Source organism: Geotrypetes seraphini, chromosome 1 (genome assembly GCF_902459505.1).
Source record: "Geotrypetes seraphini chromosome 1, aGeoSer1.1, whole genome shotgun sequence".
Classification (NCBI taxonomy): Eukaryota; Metazoa; Chordata; class Amphibia; order Gymnophiona; family Dermophiidae; genus Geotrypetes; species Geotrypetes seraphini.
In genome coordinates, this window is record NC_047084.1 from 62,328,107 (window position 1) to 62,348,662 (window position 20,556).

At 39.6% G+C, this 20,556-nt stretch overlaps 1 protein-coding gene across 1 annotated transcript in view; it reads left to right on the top strand.

The window, feature by feature from the left end:
* Nucleotides 1-20,556, top strand: part of C6 (complement C6) — a 132,007-nt gene that overhangs the window by 16,234 nt on the left and 95,217 nt on the right. The window contains exons 2-3 of the mRNA XM_033957775.1: nucleotides 5,142-5,290; nucleotides 16,609-16,765. Of these exons, the coding sequence (XP_033813666.1) occupies nucleotides 5,142-5,290; nucleotides 16,609-16,765 (306 nt within the window). The remainder of the gene's footprint in view (nucleotides 1-5,141; nucleotides 5,291-16,608; nucleotides 16,766-20,556) is intronic.

Consider the following 20,556-nt stretch of genomic DNA (forward strand, 5'->3'; position numbering starts at 1 on the left):
CAATAATTCTGGTTTTAAATTGTCTAGAAGTCTGACCTATATACAATAGGTTACAAGGGCAACTAATGGCATATATAATCCCACTAGTGTCACACGATGTCATTGATGTCAACAGATATTCCCTATTATCATAAGGGTTAATAAAAGATCGACCCTCTTGCATGTTGTCACATACTGAGCAATGCCCACATTTCAAGTGACCTACTTGACTACCTTGACATAGTCTGTCTATCTGATTTTGAACAGCTCCCTTACTGGTAGGACTTATCAACTCTTGCAGGTTTCTAGAAAGAGTAAGCAGTCGTTATTTGAATATTTTGAAAGCATGGGTGAATAGACAAACAATTCCAATGTTTTTTTACAATTTTAGAAAAATGTCTAGATTGTTGAGAGTGCCTTAACTCGCACACCATTTTTTCTGCTTCTAATTCAGATGCTTTATACTCTAAGAGTAAGTCTCTTTGGTTATACAGAGCTCTCGTATATGCTTTCTTAATGCAAGTAGATGGATATCCACGGGTCTGAAACTTTTCACTTAAAATATGGGCTTGTTTCTTAAATTCATCTTTAGTAGAACATATTCTCCGATAACGGAGAAATTGTGAATATGGGAGGCTTTCTTTCAAGTGAGTAGGATGAGAACTAGAAAAATCTAGGAGGGTGTTTTTATCTGTAGCCTTCCTGTATACTGATGTCTCAAAACGATCTTCATTCCTTATAATTGCTACATCCAAAAATGAAATTTTCGACATATCGAAATTAACATCGAACTTAATTGTAGGCAGGCAAGAATTCAAAGAATTTCATTTTTGGATGTAGCAATTATAAGGAATGAAGATCGTTTTGAGACATCAGTATACAGGAAGGCTACAGATAAAAACACCCTCCTAGATTTTTCTAGTTCTCATCCTACTCACTTGAAAGAAAGCCTCCCATATTCACAATTTCTCCGTTATCGGAGAATATGTTCTACTAAAGATGAATTTAAGAAACAAGCCCATATTTTAAGTGAAAAGTTTCAGACCCGTGGATATCCATCTACTTGCATTAAGAAAGCATATACGAGAGCTCTGTATAACCAAAGAGACTTACTCTTAGAGTATAAAGCATCTGAATTAGAAGCAGAAAAAATGGTGTGCGAGTTAAGGCACTCTCAACAATCTAGACATTTTTCTAAAATTGTAAAAAAACATTGGAATTGTTTGTCTATTCACCCATGCTTTCAAAATATTCAAATAACGACTGCTTACTCTTTCTAGAAACCTGCAAGAGTTGATAAGTCCTACCAGTAAGGGAGCTGTTCAAAATCAGATAGACAGACTATGTCAAGGTAGTCAAGTAGGTCACTTGAAATGTGGGCATTGCTCAGTATGTGACAACATGCAAGAGGGTCGATCTTTTATTAACCCTTATGATAATAGGGAATATCTGTTGACATCAATGACATCGTGTAACACTAGTGGGATTATATATGCCATTAGTTGCCCTTGTAACCTATTGTATATAGGTCAGACTTCTAGACAATTTAAAACCAGAATTATTGAGCACAGGTCTTGTTTGACCTGTTGTAAAACAGAGGCACCGATGGTGCAGCACTGCTTAGATACCAATCATAAATTTTCCGAAATGCGCTGCTGGGTTATAGAAAAGTTATATCCCTCAAATAAAGGGGGTGATTTCAAATTATATCTTAGACAAAAAGAACAAAAATGGATATTCAGATTAAAGACCTATATTCCATATGGCTTAAATGTCAGGATCGAATGGCGCGTGTTTCTCTGCTGTTGATTGGTGCGGTGCTGTCCCTTGTTTTTCTTTATAAACCCAGTAGTTCGCCGAGTCGCCATTTCGCTGGGAGAAAATCATTGAAGCAGTAGCTCGTAATGAAAAGTATGTAGTCTTGAAATTAAGGCTGTTTTTATGAGAAATATGTATTTTTGCAAACTAATAGTATATTTTGTTTTGTAGATAATCCCCTGATGCAGCCGTAGGGCGAAACAGGGCCTGTTGGGATATTTCTATATGAATTGATCTAATTTGAAATTGTTCAAGAGCGGCATATTGATACCGCTAAAACTGCAGCTGTGGTGGTTTTGCACTGTCAGAAGGAAACAAGATAAGTGCTCACTTTTCTATAAAACTTTAAAAGCCAGTAAAAAGTTAAAAAGTAAATGACAGCAAAAAAGTTAAAAAGATAAATAAGAGAATGTGTAACGGTAGAATATAAAGCCAAGGATGTATTTCTCTATGTCAATAGTATTATTGGCATAGTTAGTTTCACAGGTTTTATCCTGGGAAACACTGAGGTCTTTACCGTTTTCACAGACTAAAAAGTTTATAGTACTTGGTTTCTGACAGTATAAGTCTATGAATATCATCTGGTGTGGCTATTATCTCTTCATCCTTAGCATAGTCTTGACCTATTTCACAAGCAAGTTTCTTCAGGGGATTCAGGTGCTGTGTCATGGAGGGAGAGAGTACAAGCTTAACACTTACCAGAGGAGGTGTTGAGCATGCATTCTCTCTTTCTGTGATGTGGAACTTGGATCCCCTGCAGAAGCTTGTTTGTGAAAGGGATACTGTTGGGATATAAGATAAGTACTTGCATATTACTGAATATTTAATATTTGATTATTCATTTTTGATTATACCACATGTCGGTAACATGAATGTTGCTACTTTTGGGTTTTTTGCCAAGTACTAGTGACCTGGATTGGCCACGGGCTACTTGGCTAGATGGACCATTGTTCTGACCCAGTAAAGCTATTCTTATGTTTTTACCATACAAATTGGGTTAATTTTTGGAACAGCTCTGTTGATAATTGAAGGGCTTATTTCCAAAACTCTCAAAATTCAAGGGACTTAGTGGGTTTTGGAAATAAGCCCTTCAATTACATTATGACGTTGGTGGATCTAAGAATGTGATTGTGTGTGTTTGGTGTAAAAGCACAAGACAGCCAATCAACTAATTTAAACCTTTTCAGGAAACAAACCCCAGTATGATTGGGTGAAAGCTTTCAATCAGGCACTCTCTAGAAATCTACCACTTTATTCTTTTTTCTGTAATTCTGTGGAAGAAGAGCATGTTTTGCACATCAGAATTCTCTCTAATCAATTGCTCATAAGATTGATTTTCTGTGAGTTGCACCAATGCCACCACTTTCATTTGATGTTATGTGCAAAATGTTTCAGTGTAATAATAGTTATAAATTGTTGCTACTTGTTTTTAGAACATTGGCTGGTAGGAAATCTTCAATTTTGTTAGACTCCCTTTATATTTATCAACCAACATGGAACCTACGTTCCTTAAACAGATTGTTTGATGTGATGAAAGTTGAAAAAGTATTATGTATAACTGTTGGTCCGACATGATTTATGTATGTTATATGTATAATCCTCTTGGAACTTTGGACATGCAAGATATAAAAAGTTTTTTTTTTTTAAATAATGCCTTGGTGGTCTTTCTCATCTGTTCGTGAAATTAATTGCAAAGAATATAGGAAATCTATATTCTATGTGCGTGGACCATAGTTATGGAACCAATTACCTGAGCAACTGTGAGAAAAGTGATGTTACCAGCAGTGTGCCTCAAGGTTCTGTTCTTGGGCCTGTTCTTTTAACATATAAACAATATTGCTGAAGGGCTGTTGGGTATGATTTGCCTCTTTGCGGATGATACCAAAATCTGGAATAATATGGTATGAATGGTATGGATGGTATGAATAATATGAAGAATGACCTGGTGAACATAAGAACATAAGAAGTTGCCTCTGCTGGGTCAGACCAGAGGTCCATCGCGCCCAGAAGTCCGCTCCCGCGGCAGCCCATCAGGTCCATGACCTGTAAGGTGACTGGCGTCTAAGTCCTTTTAATCCCCTTAGCCTTATCTCTACCTCTATCTGTATCCCTCAACCCCCGTGTCCTTCAGGAAATTATCCAATCCTTCCTTGAAGCCCGGAAGGGTACTTTGTCCTATTTCAACCTCTGGAAGCGCATTCCAGGTGTCTACCACCCTCTGAGTGAAAAAGAATTTCCTGGCATTGGTTCTAAACCTGTCCCCTTTCAATTTCTCTGAGTGCCCCCTTGTTCTTGTGGTTCCCAATAGGCTGAAGAATCTGTCCCTTTCTATCTGAAATTTGGCAGCTAAAATTTAAGGATAAGAAATTCAAGGCCATGTATTTGGGCTGCAAAAACCCGAAGGAACAGTACAGTTTAGGGGGTAATGAACTTATGTGCACGACAGAAGAGTGGGACTTGGGTGTGAATGTAAGTGATGATCTTAAAATCACCAAACAGGTTGAAAAGGTGACGGGAAAAGCTAGAAGGATGCTTGGGTGCATAGGGAGAGGTATGGTCAGTAGGAAAAAGGAGGTATTGGCGCCCCAGTATAAGACTTTAATGAGACCTCATTTAGAATATTGTGTACAATTCTGGAGGCTGCACCTTCAAAAAGATATAAAAAGGATGGAGTCTGTCCAGAGAAAGGCTACTAAAATGGTATGTGGTATTCGTGATAAGGTATATGGGGACAGACTTAAAGATCTTAATATGTATTCTGTGGAGGAGAGGAAAGAGAGGAGAGATTTGATAGAGATGTTTAAATACCTACGTGGTGTAAATGCACATTATTTGAGTCTCTTATTTGAAAGGAAGTTCTGGAATGAGAGGGCATAGGATGAAGTTAAGAGGTGATAGGTTCAGGAGTAATCTAAGGAAATACTTTTTTACAGAAAGGGTGGTAGATGTATGGAACAGTCTCCCAGAAGAGGTGGTGGAGAAAGAGACTGTATTTGAATTCAAGAGATAATGGTTACTGCGGATGGGCAGACTGGATGGGCCATTTGGCCTTTATCTGCCATCATGTTTCTATGTTTCTGTTTCTATGACTGTTTCAAGATTCTGTTGAAAATGTTTTTGTTTAGGGAAGTATATCAATGATGTTTTCTAGATTTTTTTTTTTTTTTGTATTAAATGTTTTTAAGTTTTATTAAGTAATTGATGCTTTAATATATTTGTCTGTTATAAATTGTGTGTTAGTTGGAATCCGCCCAGAAATGTTGATTGAGCGGGATATACATTTTTTTACATAAATAAATAAATTATGGTGATAATTGTTATAATCTCTCACCAGTTTACTTCAGTTCATGGATCCCGTTTCTTCTTTTGGCTTCTTTGTTCTGCTAAGCACTGCAGTTGTTTCAACACATGCATGCTACTGTGAACATTATCCATGGAGTTCTTGGTCTGCATGTTCCAAGACTTGTAACTATGGCATTCAGAGTCGAAGTAGGTGAGTATGAAATACACAACTTCTACTTGGCTGATTTACTGTGCATGAAGTTGACACAAGCAACCTTATTTACCTTCAAATACATTTGGGGAGAAAGACCTAATACAGCAACCAGAAATACATGTGACATTATAGCAGTGCTTCTCAACCCACTTCTCTATGAACCACCAGCCATTCAGGTTTTCAGATTATTCACAATGAATATGTATTAAATAGAATTGTACACAAAAGAGGCAGTGCATGTAAATATCTCTCATTCATATTTATTGTGGAGATCCTGAAAACCCAACTGGCTGGTTATGCCCTGAGGACTGGGTGGAGAAGCACTGCATTATAGTAATTTCTGTGCTTTGGTTGAAGCAGTGTCAATGAACAAGAAGGAAGTCATTTTAGAAAAGGGTTCATGCATGTAACAATGTTTTCATGTGAAAGAGACTTGTTTAAAATTTTGCAGCTGTATATATCCCTTTGTGTATGCAGGTTCTAATTAGTTATTTTATTCTTTTAAAAAAACTTCTCATTAACCCCATCCCCTTTTAAAAAGCCGCGCTAGAAGCTGCCAGGCAGCAAAAGTCCCGAAGCCCTTTAAATTGCTGTGGGCTTTGGGGCAGTTACCTCCACAGCAGCTACTAGAGCGGCTTTGTAAAAGGGGGGAAGGGTAAATTTTACATACACAGAACACATAGTAAGAGGTAACAAAAACAAGTCTACATCAATGGGGACAGAGAGGAAATTAATAGCAATAAATTAAAGCAATAAGAACCTTGATTTGTCACTGTTGGAAACAGGAGACTGGGCTTGATGGAATTTCAGTCTGTCCCCATATAATAACTTTTCTGTTCATTTGAATATACATCAAAAGAAGGTGCCTATCATTTAAGACACTTAGGGGCTCAATTTCTAAGCAATTAGGCATTCCTAAGGGCAGCTACATTATCTGTTCTTTCCATCCGCTCTTACCACAACCTATAGCCACGTGTTCTAGAGCTTAACTATTCGAGTGAAAAAATATTTCTTTCTATTGTTTTTAAAAGTAACTTCATTGAGTGTCCCATAGTCTTTGTAAATTTTGATGGAGTAAAAAAATCGATTCACTTGTAACCGTTCTACACCACTCAGGATTTTGTAGACTTCAATCATATCTCCCCTCAGCCGTCTCTTTTCCAAGCTGAAGAGCTCTAACCTTTTTAATCTTTTCTCATACGAGAGGAGTTCCATCCCCTTTATTATCTTGGTCACTCTTTTTTTCAGTTCCTCTATATCTATATTTAAAATACGGCAACCAGAATTGAATGTAGTACTCAAGGTGAGGTCACACCATGGAGTTATACAGAGGCATTATAACATTCTTAGGGCTCCTTTTACTAAGCTGTGCTAGTGGTTTTAGTGCTGGCATTAGTTCTTGGCGCGTAGCATGAGGTTAGCGCACGCGGCAATGCAGCGCGCGGTAAAAACGCTAGCGCACTTTAGTAAAAGGAGCCCTTAATCTTGTTTACCATCCCTTTTCTAATAATTCCTAGCATTTTTGCTTTTTTGGCTGCTGCCACTCATTGGGAGGAAGACTACAGGATTATTTCCTACTTTATCAGGGTGATGCTCTCCTTTTAGGAGACCTCTCTTTCACTGTCTCCCTCAGGGAACGTACTTGTTCTCTGAAAGCTAGAAGCTCTTTGTAGCCATATGTTCTGTAGGCTCTTCAAATTACATATTAGTATTTGAACAGGATACAACACATTTCATAATATTTTTCCTCAGTTTAATTTCAAATTGAACTGAATTTTGTGATTTATAGCCTACTTCACTGGCTAGCTAAGATCCAGATAGTTCATAATCATTAAATAAAATGAGAAAGTTTATGCCTTAAACTAACGAGTAAGGAAAAATAAAATTAGATAGTTTACAAAATATGTGAACAAATTATAACAGTGTAATTCATCTTAGAAAATATGCATAATAAAACTAATCAAAATAAAACTAAACATTTTCAAATAAAAACTATCTCCAGCTACCCAGCAATAACTATCCCTCCTTATGGTTTACGGCAGGTATCCATACTGAGACCCTAAAGCCAGCGATCGTCACTAAACCTGTTTTAACAGCTTTAGCAACGATCACATTTGCCGACCCAATGCAGAAAATGGCTCATCATGTGGTTTTTCTGCACGATCGCTCATTTCCCGATCTCACCTTGCAAATAAGCTCATTAATATTAAAATGCCATGTAAACTAGTAGAGCGATTGATGCTCTAGCACAGTGGTTCCAAACCCTGTCCTGGAGGACCACCAGGCCAGTTGGGTTTTCAGGATAGCCCTAATGAATATGCATGGAGCAGATTTGTATACCTGGCACCTCCATTATATGCTGATCTCTCTCATGCATATTCATTAGGGCTATCCTGAAAACCCGACTGACCTGGTAGTCCTCCAGGACAGGGTTGGGAACCACTGCTCTAGCATGGCTTCCCGATGCACTAAGGCTTCCCGATGCCCCAAGGAGAAGGGCCTCAGGTATCTGAGCCAATCAGGACCTTGGGCTCCTCCCTCTATATCCCATATGATGCACTTGAGAGGGGCCTTAGGCATATGAGCCAATCAGAACCTTGGGACCTTCCCCATGCATCACATGTGATACAGAGGGAGGAGCCCAAAGCCCTGATTGAGTCAGACACCTAAGGCCCTTCTTGGGAGGGGTCTTAAGCATCTGAGCCAATCAGGGCCTTGGGCTCCTCTCCATGCATCACATGATGTGCCGAGGAGGGAAGGCCCTCTGTTTAGGTGGAGGGACTGTGTTGCCCTCCTCCTTCCAACTCAAAAAGATAATGGGGGAGGGTTTGGGGAGCATCTGGTGGCAGGAGGGAGTGGGCATCCATCTTGCCTTTTTATGGGGGGGAGGGGAAGGGTAGAGGATGGTTGGGGGGCCTCTGTTGGCAGGCGGGAGTGGGCTTCCTTCCTGCCAATTTTCTTTTACTTTGGGAGGAGAGTGGCATGGCAGGAGGAATTGGGCATTCCTCTTGCCAATATTCTTTTGCGGGAGGGGGGATCAGCATGGCAGGAGGAAGTGGGCATTCCTCCTGCAAATTTTTTCAGCCACAGGAAGGAGGGGGGTTGGTTCGCAATGTCAATGCCAGTTTACCGGAAGGGTCACCGTCAGTGGGGAGGGGGTACTTTTTTTTTTGTTTGTTTAATGGGGCAGATATTGTGCATGTTTAACATACATAGCATCTGTGCCCATTATAAAAAGAAAAGAAAAAAAAAGTTTCCTTCCCCGAATAGCTGAGTGTCAGGAGGCTGATTTCAGGGCTTCCCCTGCCTCTCAGCTGTTCAGGCTTTCCCTACCAGCTCTGCACATGTATGAGAGTCGCTCTCACAGTGATCAGTCGGACGGGAGAGTTGGGGATTATGACAAACCTCCGCATGAATCATTTGCATGCAAACTTTTTAGTGCAGCAATAGCTCTTTTTGAATCGGCCAAAAAATCAGATTGGAGCAGACCCACATAGTCTTACCGATCCTCTTAGTGCATCTAGGCCTGACTCCTCAATTATTTTTGACAAAGAATGAATTTGCCTCAATATGCGTATTTTAAAAAAATGACTTTTTAAAAAGCTCCAAAAACTGAGCTACAAAGGATAATGTCGTATACAATGGGAGATGGGAATGGGACTTGTTATACTATCTTTCTGTGGATTACATATGATATACAGGTACTTATTCTGCATCTGGGGCAACGGAGGGTTAAATGACTTTTTTAGGGTCACAAGGAACTGTAGTGGAAAGCAAACGCCAGTTCCCTAGGTTCTCAGTCTACTGCACTAACCACAAGACCACTCTTCTACTTTGAACTTGCCCCCCCCCCCCCCCAACTTTTGATCTATAATTGCAACTGGACGCTTATTTCCTCATTATTTGACGTGCCAAGTGATATAGACTCAAGTCATTTTCCCACCCTTAAAACAATTGGTTTGTCTAGATTTGATTCTTTTTTTACTCAATTCTTAATACCCTGGCATAAATGGAGTACGCCTAAGGTTTCAATGCCTACCAAAGCCTTAGGCGTCACTAGGTGTGAATCTATAAACAGCACCGTACAGTTTGTAAAATGAATGTTTCTGCTGGACATTTCCAGCCTATGGACGTCTATCTCATGTATTCTCAAAGCGGACATTTTGATGTATTTCCAGTTCAAAAATATGTGAGATGGATGTCTATTTGGTACATTCTAACTTGGACATTACAGTATTGTAGAATAGCACTACAGTGCCCTGCTAGCAGTTTTGCAGGTAAGTGCGCTCTTCACATATATGAGTATGAGTATGTATGAATATGAGTTATTATTCTTCATCTAAATAACACATGTAAAAAGACGAGAATTATATTTAAGACCCCAAAAGAATAAGGAAAAGGCTTAACGGAAGGTCCCAGTATCCATAAGAGTGCTTCTTAATCTCTCCCAAACATTCACGTCACCAATTTCTTCATATCCAAGAATGTTCTCAGTTGTTCCGGTGCATAGAAGACATATTTCATTCCCAAGTACTTAATCATACACTTGCACGGATATGCCAAAAGGAATGAGGCACCAATACTCAGTGCCTCAGATCTCATTGCAAGAAATAGTTTCCTTCTTTCTTGTGTTTGGCGAGTTAAATCAGGAAACATCCAAACTTTTTTACCATAGAACAATACTTGTGAATTCCTATAATACAATTTAAATATAGCATTAACATCTTGCTCAAATACTAGGGAAACCAGTAGAGTAGCTCTTTCAGTTGTTTCTGATGTATTTGTTTCAAGCAAGTCTGTAATATTTAAATTTTCCTGACCGTTTGAATTAACTTGTCCCATATCTGGATTTACTTTTTTAAATGGCACATAATAAATTTTATTTAATGGGGGAAAATCTTCCAAGGAAATTCTTTCTTTTCTTTCTTAATGGAATTATGTCTGAAACCCTGAAGGAAAAGAAAGAGAGGAGGATTTGTAACTAGGCAGCACAGATATTATTCTGCAATATTTAAGGAAGACCCAATAAAAACTGCCAATTATTTTCTGTGCAATAGATTTTGTGTGTGTTTGTCCTTTATTTTCTCATATTGGTGATTCAAATTTTCTATCTGAAGAACTACATTTGACTTGTTAGGGGCCTCTTTTGCACTACAGACTTTTTGCATCAATACATCCCAAAACTGAAATAAGTTCATATATATATATTTACAGGTCATGGGATAGATTCAGTAAATGGCCAAATTTGGACACCAATAAAAAAAATTTGGCATGGAGTGCTATTCTATAAAAGCTACACTGAAATTGCACCTACTGAAACCTTGTATAAGAACATAAGAACGTAGGAATTGCCGCTGCTGGGTCAGACAAGTGGTCCATCCTGCCCAGCAGTCCGCTCACGCGGCAGCCCTCTGGTCAAAGACCAGCACCCTAACTGAGACTAGCCCTACCAGCATACGTCTTTGTTCAGCAGGAACTTGTCTAATTTTGTCTTGAATCCCTGGAGTGTGTTTTCCCCTATGACAGATTCCGGAAGAGCGTTCCAGTTTTCCACCACTCTCTGGGTAAAGAAGAACTTCCTTACGTTCGTACGGAATCTATTCCCTTTCAGCTTTAGAGAGTGCCCTCTCATTCTCCCTACCTTGGAGAGGGTGAACAACCTTTCCTTATCTACTAAGTCTATCCCCTTCAGTACCTTGAATGTTTCGATCATGTCCCCTCTCAATCTCCTCTGTTCGAGGGAGAAGAGGCCCAGTTTCTCTAATCTTTCGCTGTACGGCAGCTCCTCCAACCCCTTAACCATCTTAGTCACTCTTCTCTGGACTCTTTCGAGTAGCACCTTGTCCTTCTTCATGTACGACGACCAGTGCTGTACACAGTACTCAAGGTGAGGGCGCACCATGGCCCGGTACAGCAGCATGATAACCTTCTCCGATCTGTTCATGATCCCCTTCTTTATTATTCCTAGCATTATGTTTCCTCTTTTCGCCGCCACCGCACATTGCGCAAACGGCTTCATCGACTTGTCAATCAGAACTCCCAAGTCCCTTTCCTGGGAGATCTCTCCAAGTACCGCCCCGAACATCTTGTATTTGTGCATGAGATTTTTGTTACCAACATGCATCACTTTACACTTGTCCACATTGAATCTCATCTGCCATGTCGCAGCCCATTCCTTGAGCCTGATTATGTCACGGCAGCGGCGGCAAACAAAGCAAATAGAATGTTAGGAATGATAAAGAAAGGAATCACGAGCAGATCAGAGAAAGTTATAATGCCGCTTTATAGGGCAATGGTCAGACCACACTTGGAATATTGTGTCCAACCTAAAGAAGGATATAAAAATGCTGGAGAGGGTGCAGAGACGAGCAACGAAGCTAATAAATGGTCTGGAGAACTTGGAATATGAGGAACAACTCAAGAAACTGGGACTGTTCTCCCTTGAGAAGAGGAGACCGCGAGGGGACATGATTGAGACTTTCAAAATACTGAAAGGCATCGACAAAATAGGGCAGGAAAATAAATTATTTACATTGTCCAATGTGACACGGACAAGAGGACATGGACTGAAGCTAAGGGGAGACAAGTCCAGGACAAATGTCAAGAAGTTCTGCTTCACGCAGTGAGTGGTGGACACCTGGAATGCTCTCCCAGAGGAGGTTATTATGGAAACCACCGTTCTAGGATTCAAAAGCAAATTAGATGCACATCTCCTTACAAGAGGCATAGAGGGATATGGGTGACTAAAACTACATGAGGTGTACACCTGACTGGGCCTCCGTGTGTGCGGATCGCTGGACTCGATGGACCATGGGTCTGATCCGGAGATGGCAGTTCTTATGTTCTTATGTAGATCTTCACAATCCCACTGCGTCTTCACTACTCTGAATAACTTCGTATCGTCCGCAAATTTTATCACCTCGCTTGTCGTACCTATGTCCACATCGTTTATGAAGATGTTGAAGAGCACAGGTCCAAGCACCGAGCCCTGCAGCACCCCACTGGTGACGCTCTTCCAGTCAGAGTATTGTCTATTTACCCCCACTCTCTGTTTCCTATGCTCCAGCCAGTTTTTAATCCATGTGAGTATTTCACCCTCTATTCCATGGCTTGCAATTTTCCGAAGTAGTCGTTCATGCAGAACCTTGTTGAACGCCTTCTGAAAGTCCAGATATACAATGTCGACCGGTTTGCCCTTGTCTATCTGCCTGGTCACTCCCTCGAAGAAGTGCAGCGAGTTTGTCAAACAAGATCTGCCTTTGCTGAAACCGTGCTGGCTGGTCCTCATCAGACAGTGTCCATCAAGGTGATCAATGATACGGTTCTTTATCAGTGCCTCTACCATCTTTCCCGGTACCGAGGTCAGACTCACCGGTCTGTAGTTTCCCGGGTCTCCCCTCAAACCTTTTTTGAAGATCGATGTAATATTCACCACCTTCCAGTCTTCCGGAATCTTTCCTGTTTTGATCGACAGATTGGCTATCAGTTGAAGCAGTTCCTTGATGACCCTCAGATGGATGCCATCCGGTCTCGGGAATTTATCGCTCTTGAGCCTATCAATCTGCCTGCATATCTCTTCTAAACTGACCGTCAATCCTTTCAGTTTCCCGTTTTCACTTCCAGCATTTAGCCTGATGGGTTCCGGTAAGCTGTGTATATCCTCTTCAGTAAATACAGACGTGTTCAGTCTGTCGGCGATTGCCTTGTCCTCCTTTAGCGCTCTCTTTATTCCTTGGTCATCCAATGGTCCCACCACTTCCTTCGCCGGTGCCCGAGTTGGATGCAGATCCCAAGAATTCTGTAATATTGCACACATCTTTTGGAAAAGCCTCTCCTTTGGCCACACCCCCTGTTAAGTAGCACACCATAAGATTTGCATGCTGATCTTTATAGAATAGTGCTTAACAAGATGAGCACATAAATCCAAATTGTTTCCAATTATTTGTAACATTGAAATTATTGGCTGTAATTGGCTAATTAGCCAATCTAGTTGTGTGCACAACTCAGGATCATGTACAACTTTGGATGCCCAAAATTGGACACCTTTTAAAGAATCCGGGGGAATGCATACACAGCAAACCATGAGATCATGCTAAATGGGCTTTGAGTGCTCAATGTCACTAGTACAGTTTTCTTTGTTCATTTGAATGGAATAGTCTTGTAGATTATAAAGAACTTCAAAGACCAATTTTATCACGTATTCTAATTAATGTCTATTTGCATCCATTACAGGATGTCTTTAGATTGTACTGTATGTTTTAGAGTTACAGTGTGGATCTACAGTTCATTAAAAGTCTGATTTGGTGATATTTCTCAATAAATGGGTATCTGCCATTTCAGACTGAATATGCATGAATAAATTATTACCAAATGCAATCAGTGAACATTCTCTAACTAGCAAAGCCGTTTTTTCTCTAGTTCAGATTTATGCTTAAAATTAGATGTTAATCTCAAAGCCTCTAGGCAGCTCAAGAGTTTAGCTCTTTTCCATAATTCTCATCTCAGTTTGGATAAGCACATTGTTGAAACTAGTAACAAAAATTTGGAGGGCCATTTTCAATAGTGCGTCTAAATCCAATTTTGACGTCTTGAGAAGTGTGTTCAAAAATTGAGGGGAGAAAACATCTATCTTTTTTTTAAATTACCTATTTAGAAGTTTTGACCCTTAGGACATCTAACTTTTTTGGCCATTTTTGGGTTAAAAAAAAAGGTCCAAGTTTAATAACATCCAAAACCAAACCATTTGGACATAGGTGGGAGTCACCAGTTATACTACACTGGCCACACAGACATGCCAGCAGAGCAGTGGGGCACCCTAAAGGGCACTGCTGTCAACTTCACATAAAGGGTGCCAGTTGTACATCTGACCATAACTCCCTTATAATGTATGTTGAGCCCTTCCCCCCCCCCCACCCAAAAAACAAAAACAAAAAACTCTGCTATACCTTCCTGTCTACCACCCCAATAGCTCTTATGGTTGCAGGTGTCACCTTTTTGCATTACAGTAGGATTTTGGTGAGTTTTGGTGGGCTCACGCTTTCCACCATAAATGTAGTGGTTAGAGTGGGATGGTCATGGGTCCCCCCCTTTCTTTGGTTCATTACATCACCCACCAGGTTACTCCAGATTGCTGGTCTACTAGGATTTCCCACACCAGGTGCTGCTGTTATAGACAGGTATATACTGTCTCATATCTCTGGGGGGAGGGAAGGTAGGGTCAGTGACCACTGGGGGAGTGTGTGTGGGAGGGCCATGATTTAATCCATTCATTGGTCATCTGGTCAGTTTGGATACCTTTTTGGCCCTTAGACATTTTTCAAACAGGTCTAGCTCCAAATGACTAAATGGCATCCTGAAAGTTCATAGAAATCAGTTCAATGTTAGACAAAATAATCTCCTATAAGTGCCAGTGGGATGTCAGACCACCCTCTGATCAACATAGCTCACAAGGGTTTAGTTTTTCATTCTTCCCAAGGGCACACTTTCTTTCCTCATATAATATTAGTTCTTATCAAAACTTATCACAGCTTCATCAAATAATTCCATAAGTTAATTTCATAAGTGAGTTTCATAGATTAATTTCAATATTTGATTTCATCATTTAGTTTAATAACTTAGCTTTTCAGCCGTCGATGTGAGGGGATTTACATTGACGGCTGAAAAGCTAAGTTATTAAACTAAATGATGAAATCATATATTGAAATTCATCTATGAAACTCATTTATGAAATTAACTTATGGAATTATTTGATGAAGCTGTGATAAGTTTTGATAAGAACTAATATTATATGAGGATAGAACGTGTGCCCTCGGGAAGAATGAAGAATGAAACCCTTGTGAGCTACGTTGCTCAGAGGGTGGTCTGACATCCCACTGGCACTTATAGGAGATTATTTTGTCTAACATTGGACTGATGTATAAAAGTAGAGAAGAAGGCTTAAATGGCATCCTGGACATCTTAGTAAATGTTTGAATATCGCCGCAAGACATCCAAGCGCTAAGCACACCCTAAGCCTGTCCATAACATGCCTCCAACATACCCCCTTGAACTTTGGATGGGCCCGGCAATCTACTTCTGTATTCTGCCAAGAAAACTTAATGATGATAAGACATAAAGAATCAGCATACAGTGCTGATGTTGCTGGACAGCAAAGGAAGATCAGAAGCTGTAAAGATATTCTCAACATAGAAACATAGAAACATAGAAAAAAGCAGCAGAAAAGGGCTATAGCCCACCAAGTCTGCCCATTCCAAGTATCCCCTCCCTTGAATTTACTCCCTTAAAGATCCCATGTGAGTATCCCATTTTCTCTTAAAATCCGTCACGCTGCTGGCCTTTATCACCTGGAGTGGGAGTCTGTTCCAATGATCCACTACTCTTTCGGTGAAGAAGTACTTCCTGGAGTCGCCATGAAACTTCCCTCCCCTGATTTTCAGCAGATGCCCTCTGGTGGTCGAGGGTCCCATGAGCCAGAAGATATCATCTTCTGACTCGATGCGTCCCGTGAGGTACTTATATGTTTCAATCATATCTCCCCGTTCTCTTCTTTCCTCAAGTGAGTACAGCCGCAATTTTTTAAATCTTTCTTCATACGTGAGATCCTTGAGCCCCAAGACCATCCTTGTGGCCGTTCGCTGAACCGACTCAATCCTCAGTACGTCCTTTCGGTAGTGTGGTCTCCAAAACTGAACACAGTACTCTAAGTGAGGCCTCACCATGGCTCTGTACAATGGCATCACAACTTCAGGTCTCCTGCTGACGAAACCTCTGCGGATACATCCCATCATTTGTCTTGCCCTGGAGGAAGCCTTCTCCACTTGATTGGCAACCTTTATGTCCTCACTAATGATCACCCCTAGGTCGCGCCGCCGTGGTCCTAACCAAGGTCTCACCATTTAGTACATAAGTTCTACGCGGGTTTCTCTTACCCAGGTGCATTATCTTGCATTTTTTAGCATAGGAACATGGAAAGTATGAAACATGAATCAAGAAATTGTTAAACTTTAGATTTTCGGCAATCAATGCTTTCCATTCAAAGTGTAATCTTGTGGAATGCATTACCTCCAGAAGTAAAGTCCCTGCCTGTAATTTTATAATTTAGAAAGTGTTTGAAGACAATTCTGTTTGAGCGTATTCATCGGTAGATTGTATGACAGTACATATTTTAAGTGAAATGTGCATTTGCTGAATATTTCTGTTTTTGATATGTAATTGTATGTTTTCTTGTACCCCACATAAAACTATTAGATGTAGTGAGCTATAACTTTTTTTAAATAAAAAGAATAGTACAATATAAATGCTTTCTCTCATTACAGACAAATAAGATTTGATGAGTATTATCAGAAAAACCTTTGTGATCAATTGTGCATAAAGTATGACTCCCGAGCATGTAATGAGCAGATGTGTCCTATCAACTGCCAGCTTGGAGACTTTGGAGCCTGGTCAGAATGTGACCTCTGTGTTAAAAAACAAGTAAGGTGTACATATTTTTACAGTATATATGGTATATATGAATGAATTCCTTCACCTCAAACCACCATGTTTTTTTATAAAAGAACTATAGTTTCCTACTCTTTCTCAACTAAAATCCTTGGGGTTACTCTAGATAACACTTTGCCCTTTCAGTCACATATTTCCAAGGTGTTTCATAACATAACATAACATAACATAGTACTTATAAACCGCATAACCGTAAGTTCAATGCGGTAAACAAAAGATTAAAAATAACATAACCTAAGGATGATTTAAATTAGTACGCTAAATATTTTGAAAAAAGATGAGTTTTCAATTGAGTTCAAAAGTGCTTGTAAGAACAAGCACTACGCAACAGTGGTCTAAATTCCCTGTCATAGAAAGCAGCCTGAAATGCTAGTGTATGTTCCAAGGATTTCTTGCTCTTACAACCTTTAGCAGGTGAAAAATTAAACAATGCATATGATTCTCTCCTATGTATATGGAATGCTTTGAGAAATCTATCAGTCATATAGCTTGGAGCAATACCATATGGAACTTTGTAACAAAGACAACCCAGCTTAAACAAAACACATGTCTCCACTGAAAGCCAATGCAACTCACAGTAGAAAAGAGTCATATGATCATATTTCTTTAAACCATAAATTAATTTGACTCCCGTATTTTGAATCTGTCTAAGCCTAGCCATCTCTTTCTTGGTACATGTCAAATAGATACTGTTACAATAGTCGAGAAGACTTAGAAGTAAAGACTGAACTAAAAGTTCAAAGGATGGAAACTCAAAATATGATTTTATGGTACGCAGCTTCCACAAAGTGTAATAACCCTTTTGCATCACAGCATCTACTTGCTTTTTCATGGTCGTGTTGATCTATAACACCTCCCAATATTTTAATCATTGGATTGATCTTATGGAGTATCGAGTCTATAGTAATTGATGGTTCATGTAAAATTCTATTTCAGCACTGCTTCAAAGAGATTTTCTTTGTATTATTTTACCCTATTTAGTCTTTTCCAAGTTAGATTATTGTAACTCCCTTTTCATTGGTCTCCCACACTATCAGCTTCACAGACTCCAGCTTGTCCAAAACACTGCTGTTTGACATTTGTATCATTGCTCAAAAACTGACCACATCACCCCTCTCCTCAAATCTGAGCACTTCCTCCCAATATCTTAAGAACATAAGAATTGCCATACTGGGACAGACCAAAGGTCCAACAAGCCCAGTATCGTGTTTTTTTCAACAGTGGCCAACCCAGGTCACAAGAACTTGGCAAGATCTCAAGGAGAAAACAGATTTTATGCTGCTTATTATAGAAATTTCCCCACGCCATCTTAATAATGGCTTATGGACTTTTGTTTTAGAAAATTTTCAAACCTTTTTTAAACCTGCTAAGCTAATTGCTGTCACCACATTCTCTGGCAATGTTGAGTGAAGAAATATTTTCTCTTGATTGTTTTAAATCTACTACTTAGTAGCTTTATCACATGCCCCCTAGTCCTAGTATTTTTAGAAAGAGTATACAAGTGATTCACATCCACCCTTTCCACTGCACTCAATGTTTTATAGACCTCTATCATATCCCCCCTGAGCTGAAGATCCCTAGATGCTTTAGACTATCCTCATAGGGAAGTTGTCTCATCCCTTTTATCATTTTCATCGCCCTACTTATAGAATATCATTCAAGTATAACATTCTTTCTTTTCAGATACAGTCCTTGGGTCTTTCTTCATTCCTGGCTAGTACCCACATAGGGTACTTTATTCTTTTCAACAATGACTCTATCAGTCCCTTCCTTTAGGCAATAATTTGTAGATGCTCATAGACATTCTTGTTTCTCAGTTATGGTTCCCACCCTGTAGAATTCTCTTCCTCTCTACCTTAGAATCGAACCCTCCTTTGTAAAATTTAAATCTCAGTTAAAAGCATACTATTTTTCCCTAGCTTTTGCAGGCTAGCCTTATTTAAACTACTGAAAATGTACAAGTAGGATTAGGAACTGTATACATCAACCAGGGATAGGTCAAATGAATAAATATTTATTAAGATATTAATGTAACAGTTCATGTTTCAGCTTAGGGGCCTGCTTCAGAGGTGTAATCGACATCCAGCAGGTGGCGCTCTCATGATGTAAAAAATAGCTGCGATAGTGAATCGGGTACAGTTCAGACAGAGTTTATACCACTGTTTATTCAGTTGCAAGGCTATACCTTTTTGTTTCTGGACTGTACACAATTCATTGTCACAGCTATTACTGAGCGTCACCTGCTGGATGACGATTACACCCATGAAGCAGGCTCCTAAGCCAAAACACGGACAGTGTCGGGTCCACCACACACAGTGAATATAAGATAAAACTGTTACATTAACATTTTAATAAATATGTACTCATTTGAGCTATCCCTAGTTGATGTGTACAGTTCCCATTTGTACGATTGAGCAGCTAGCCTTGCTCTTAAGTGTGTAAAGTGTGCACAATGGCAAATGACGCAAATGTTTCCAAAAAGATATTGATTTTATTAATTTCCATAACAACTATCAAAAGGTTTTTTGCATCATGGGGGTCTTTACAGAAGCCAAAATCTGGCATTTCTAGCAAAGAATCCACTCTATAATTAGTTGTTCACCAATATATACCTTCTATGACCAGTATGACATCATCACTTGTCAACCAATCAGCCACAGAGGCTGTCCTTAGGTTTGAACAAAGAAAATTCCTTTTGACATACAAAAAGTTTCATAAATCATATTTTTGTTTACATTAATTTCTGAATGTGCATAAAACATTATAACATACCCAATATACTTTTTGTCATTCTCAAAAAGCTTAAATCAGACAGCTTGTCTGTGTCAGACAAAACTTGCATTGAAAAACTGACAGTTTCAAGTTTCACTGACACACATTCCTAAGTGGGCTACAAGTACTCTCCCTTCCTATGCTGGAGGTCAAACTAGCTGACCTTTCCTGCTCTGGGCCTCTCAAGACTGGTATTGTCATGGTAACAGTGTCTCTGGCTTAACTTAACCATTTCCAGATGTTGCCTCTTATGCTTCCTTTAAGTTTCTTAAATCTTATATATGTAAAACATTTAAAATTAAATACAAACCATTCTCTCACACATCATTCAAAGGGATCCCTCCACTCACACATCCACAACACGGTATATTGCATTCATAAGATATATATAACTATCTGTATTCAAAATTGTGAAACCCTATATCTTCCACAAGCCAGACTGAGAGGTCTGATATTAATTAGAGCCATGAGGCTCAAGGGGGGGTCACTACACAAAGACGCAGAAGAGACAGAAAGGAAGAAAGAAAGGCAGTTTAATACCTCTAGAAGTGTGTCATATATATCCTGATTTCCCTTATGGTCTTGCTTCACCTAGCAATTCACATAAATATGAAATTCCCATTTTCCTACGTTACACATCGATTTCCTGGTCTTTTGTTAATTAACCTGCCTTTTTCAAAGTTTTAAATGTGTTTGCATATATATAAGAGCCTCTGATCAGGACTAGGAAGGTCTCTGTCATGCCCTGCTAATGCTTTTGTGCAGTTGTGCTAAACCAGGCCTTCTTCAACAATTTTGATTGTTTCTCCATGGGGCTCATTTCCTTGTTTTTGCATCTTATTTAAACTACTGCCATTGCTCCCCACAGCCATCCATTTTCTCTATCAGAACTATTTTCTCCCCCTGCTATCTTGTTACTTTCCTCCCTTTCACACGTTTGTTATATATTGTAACCTTTCCTGCCCCTTCTTCCTCTCATTCCCATGAGTCCT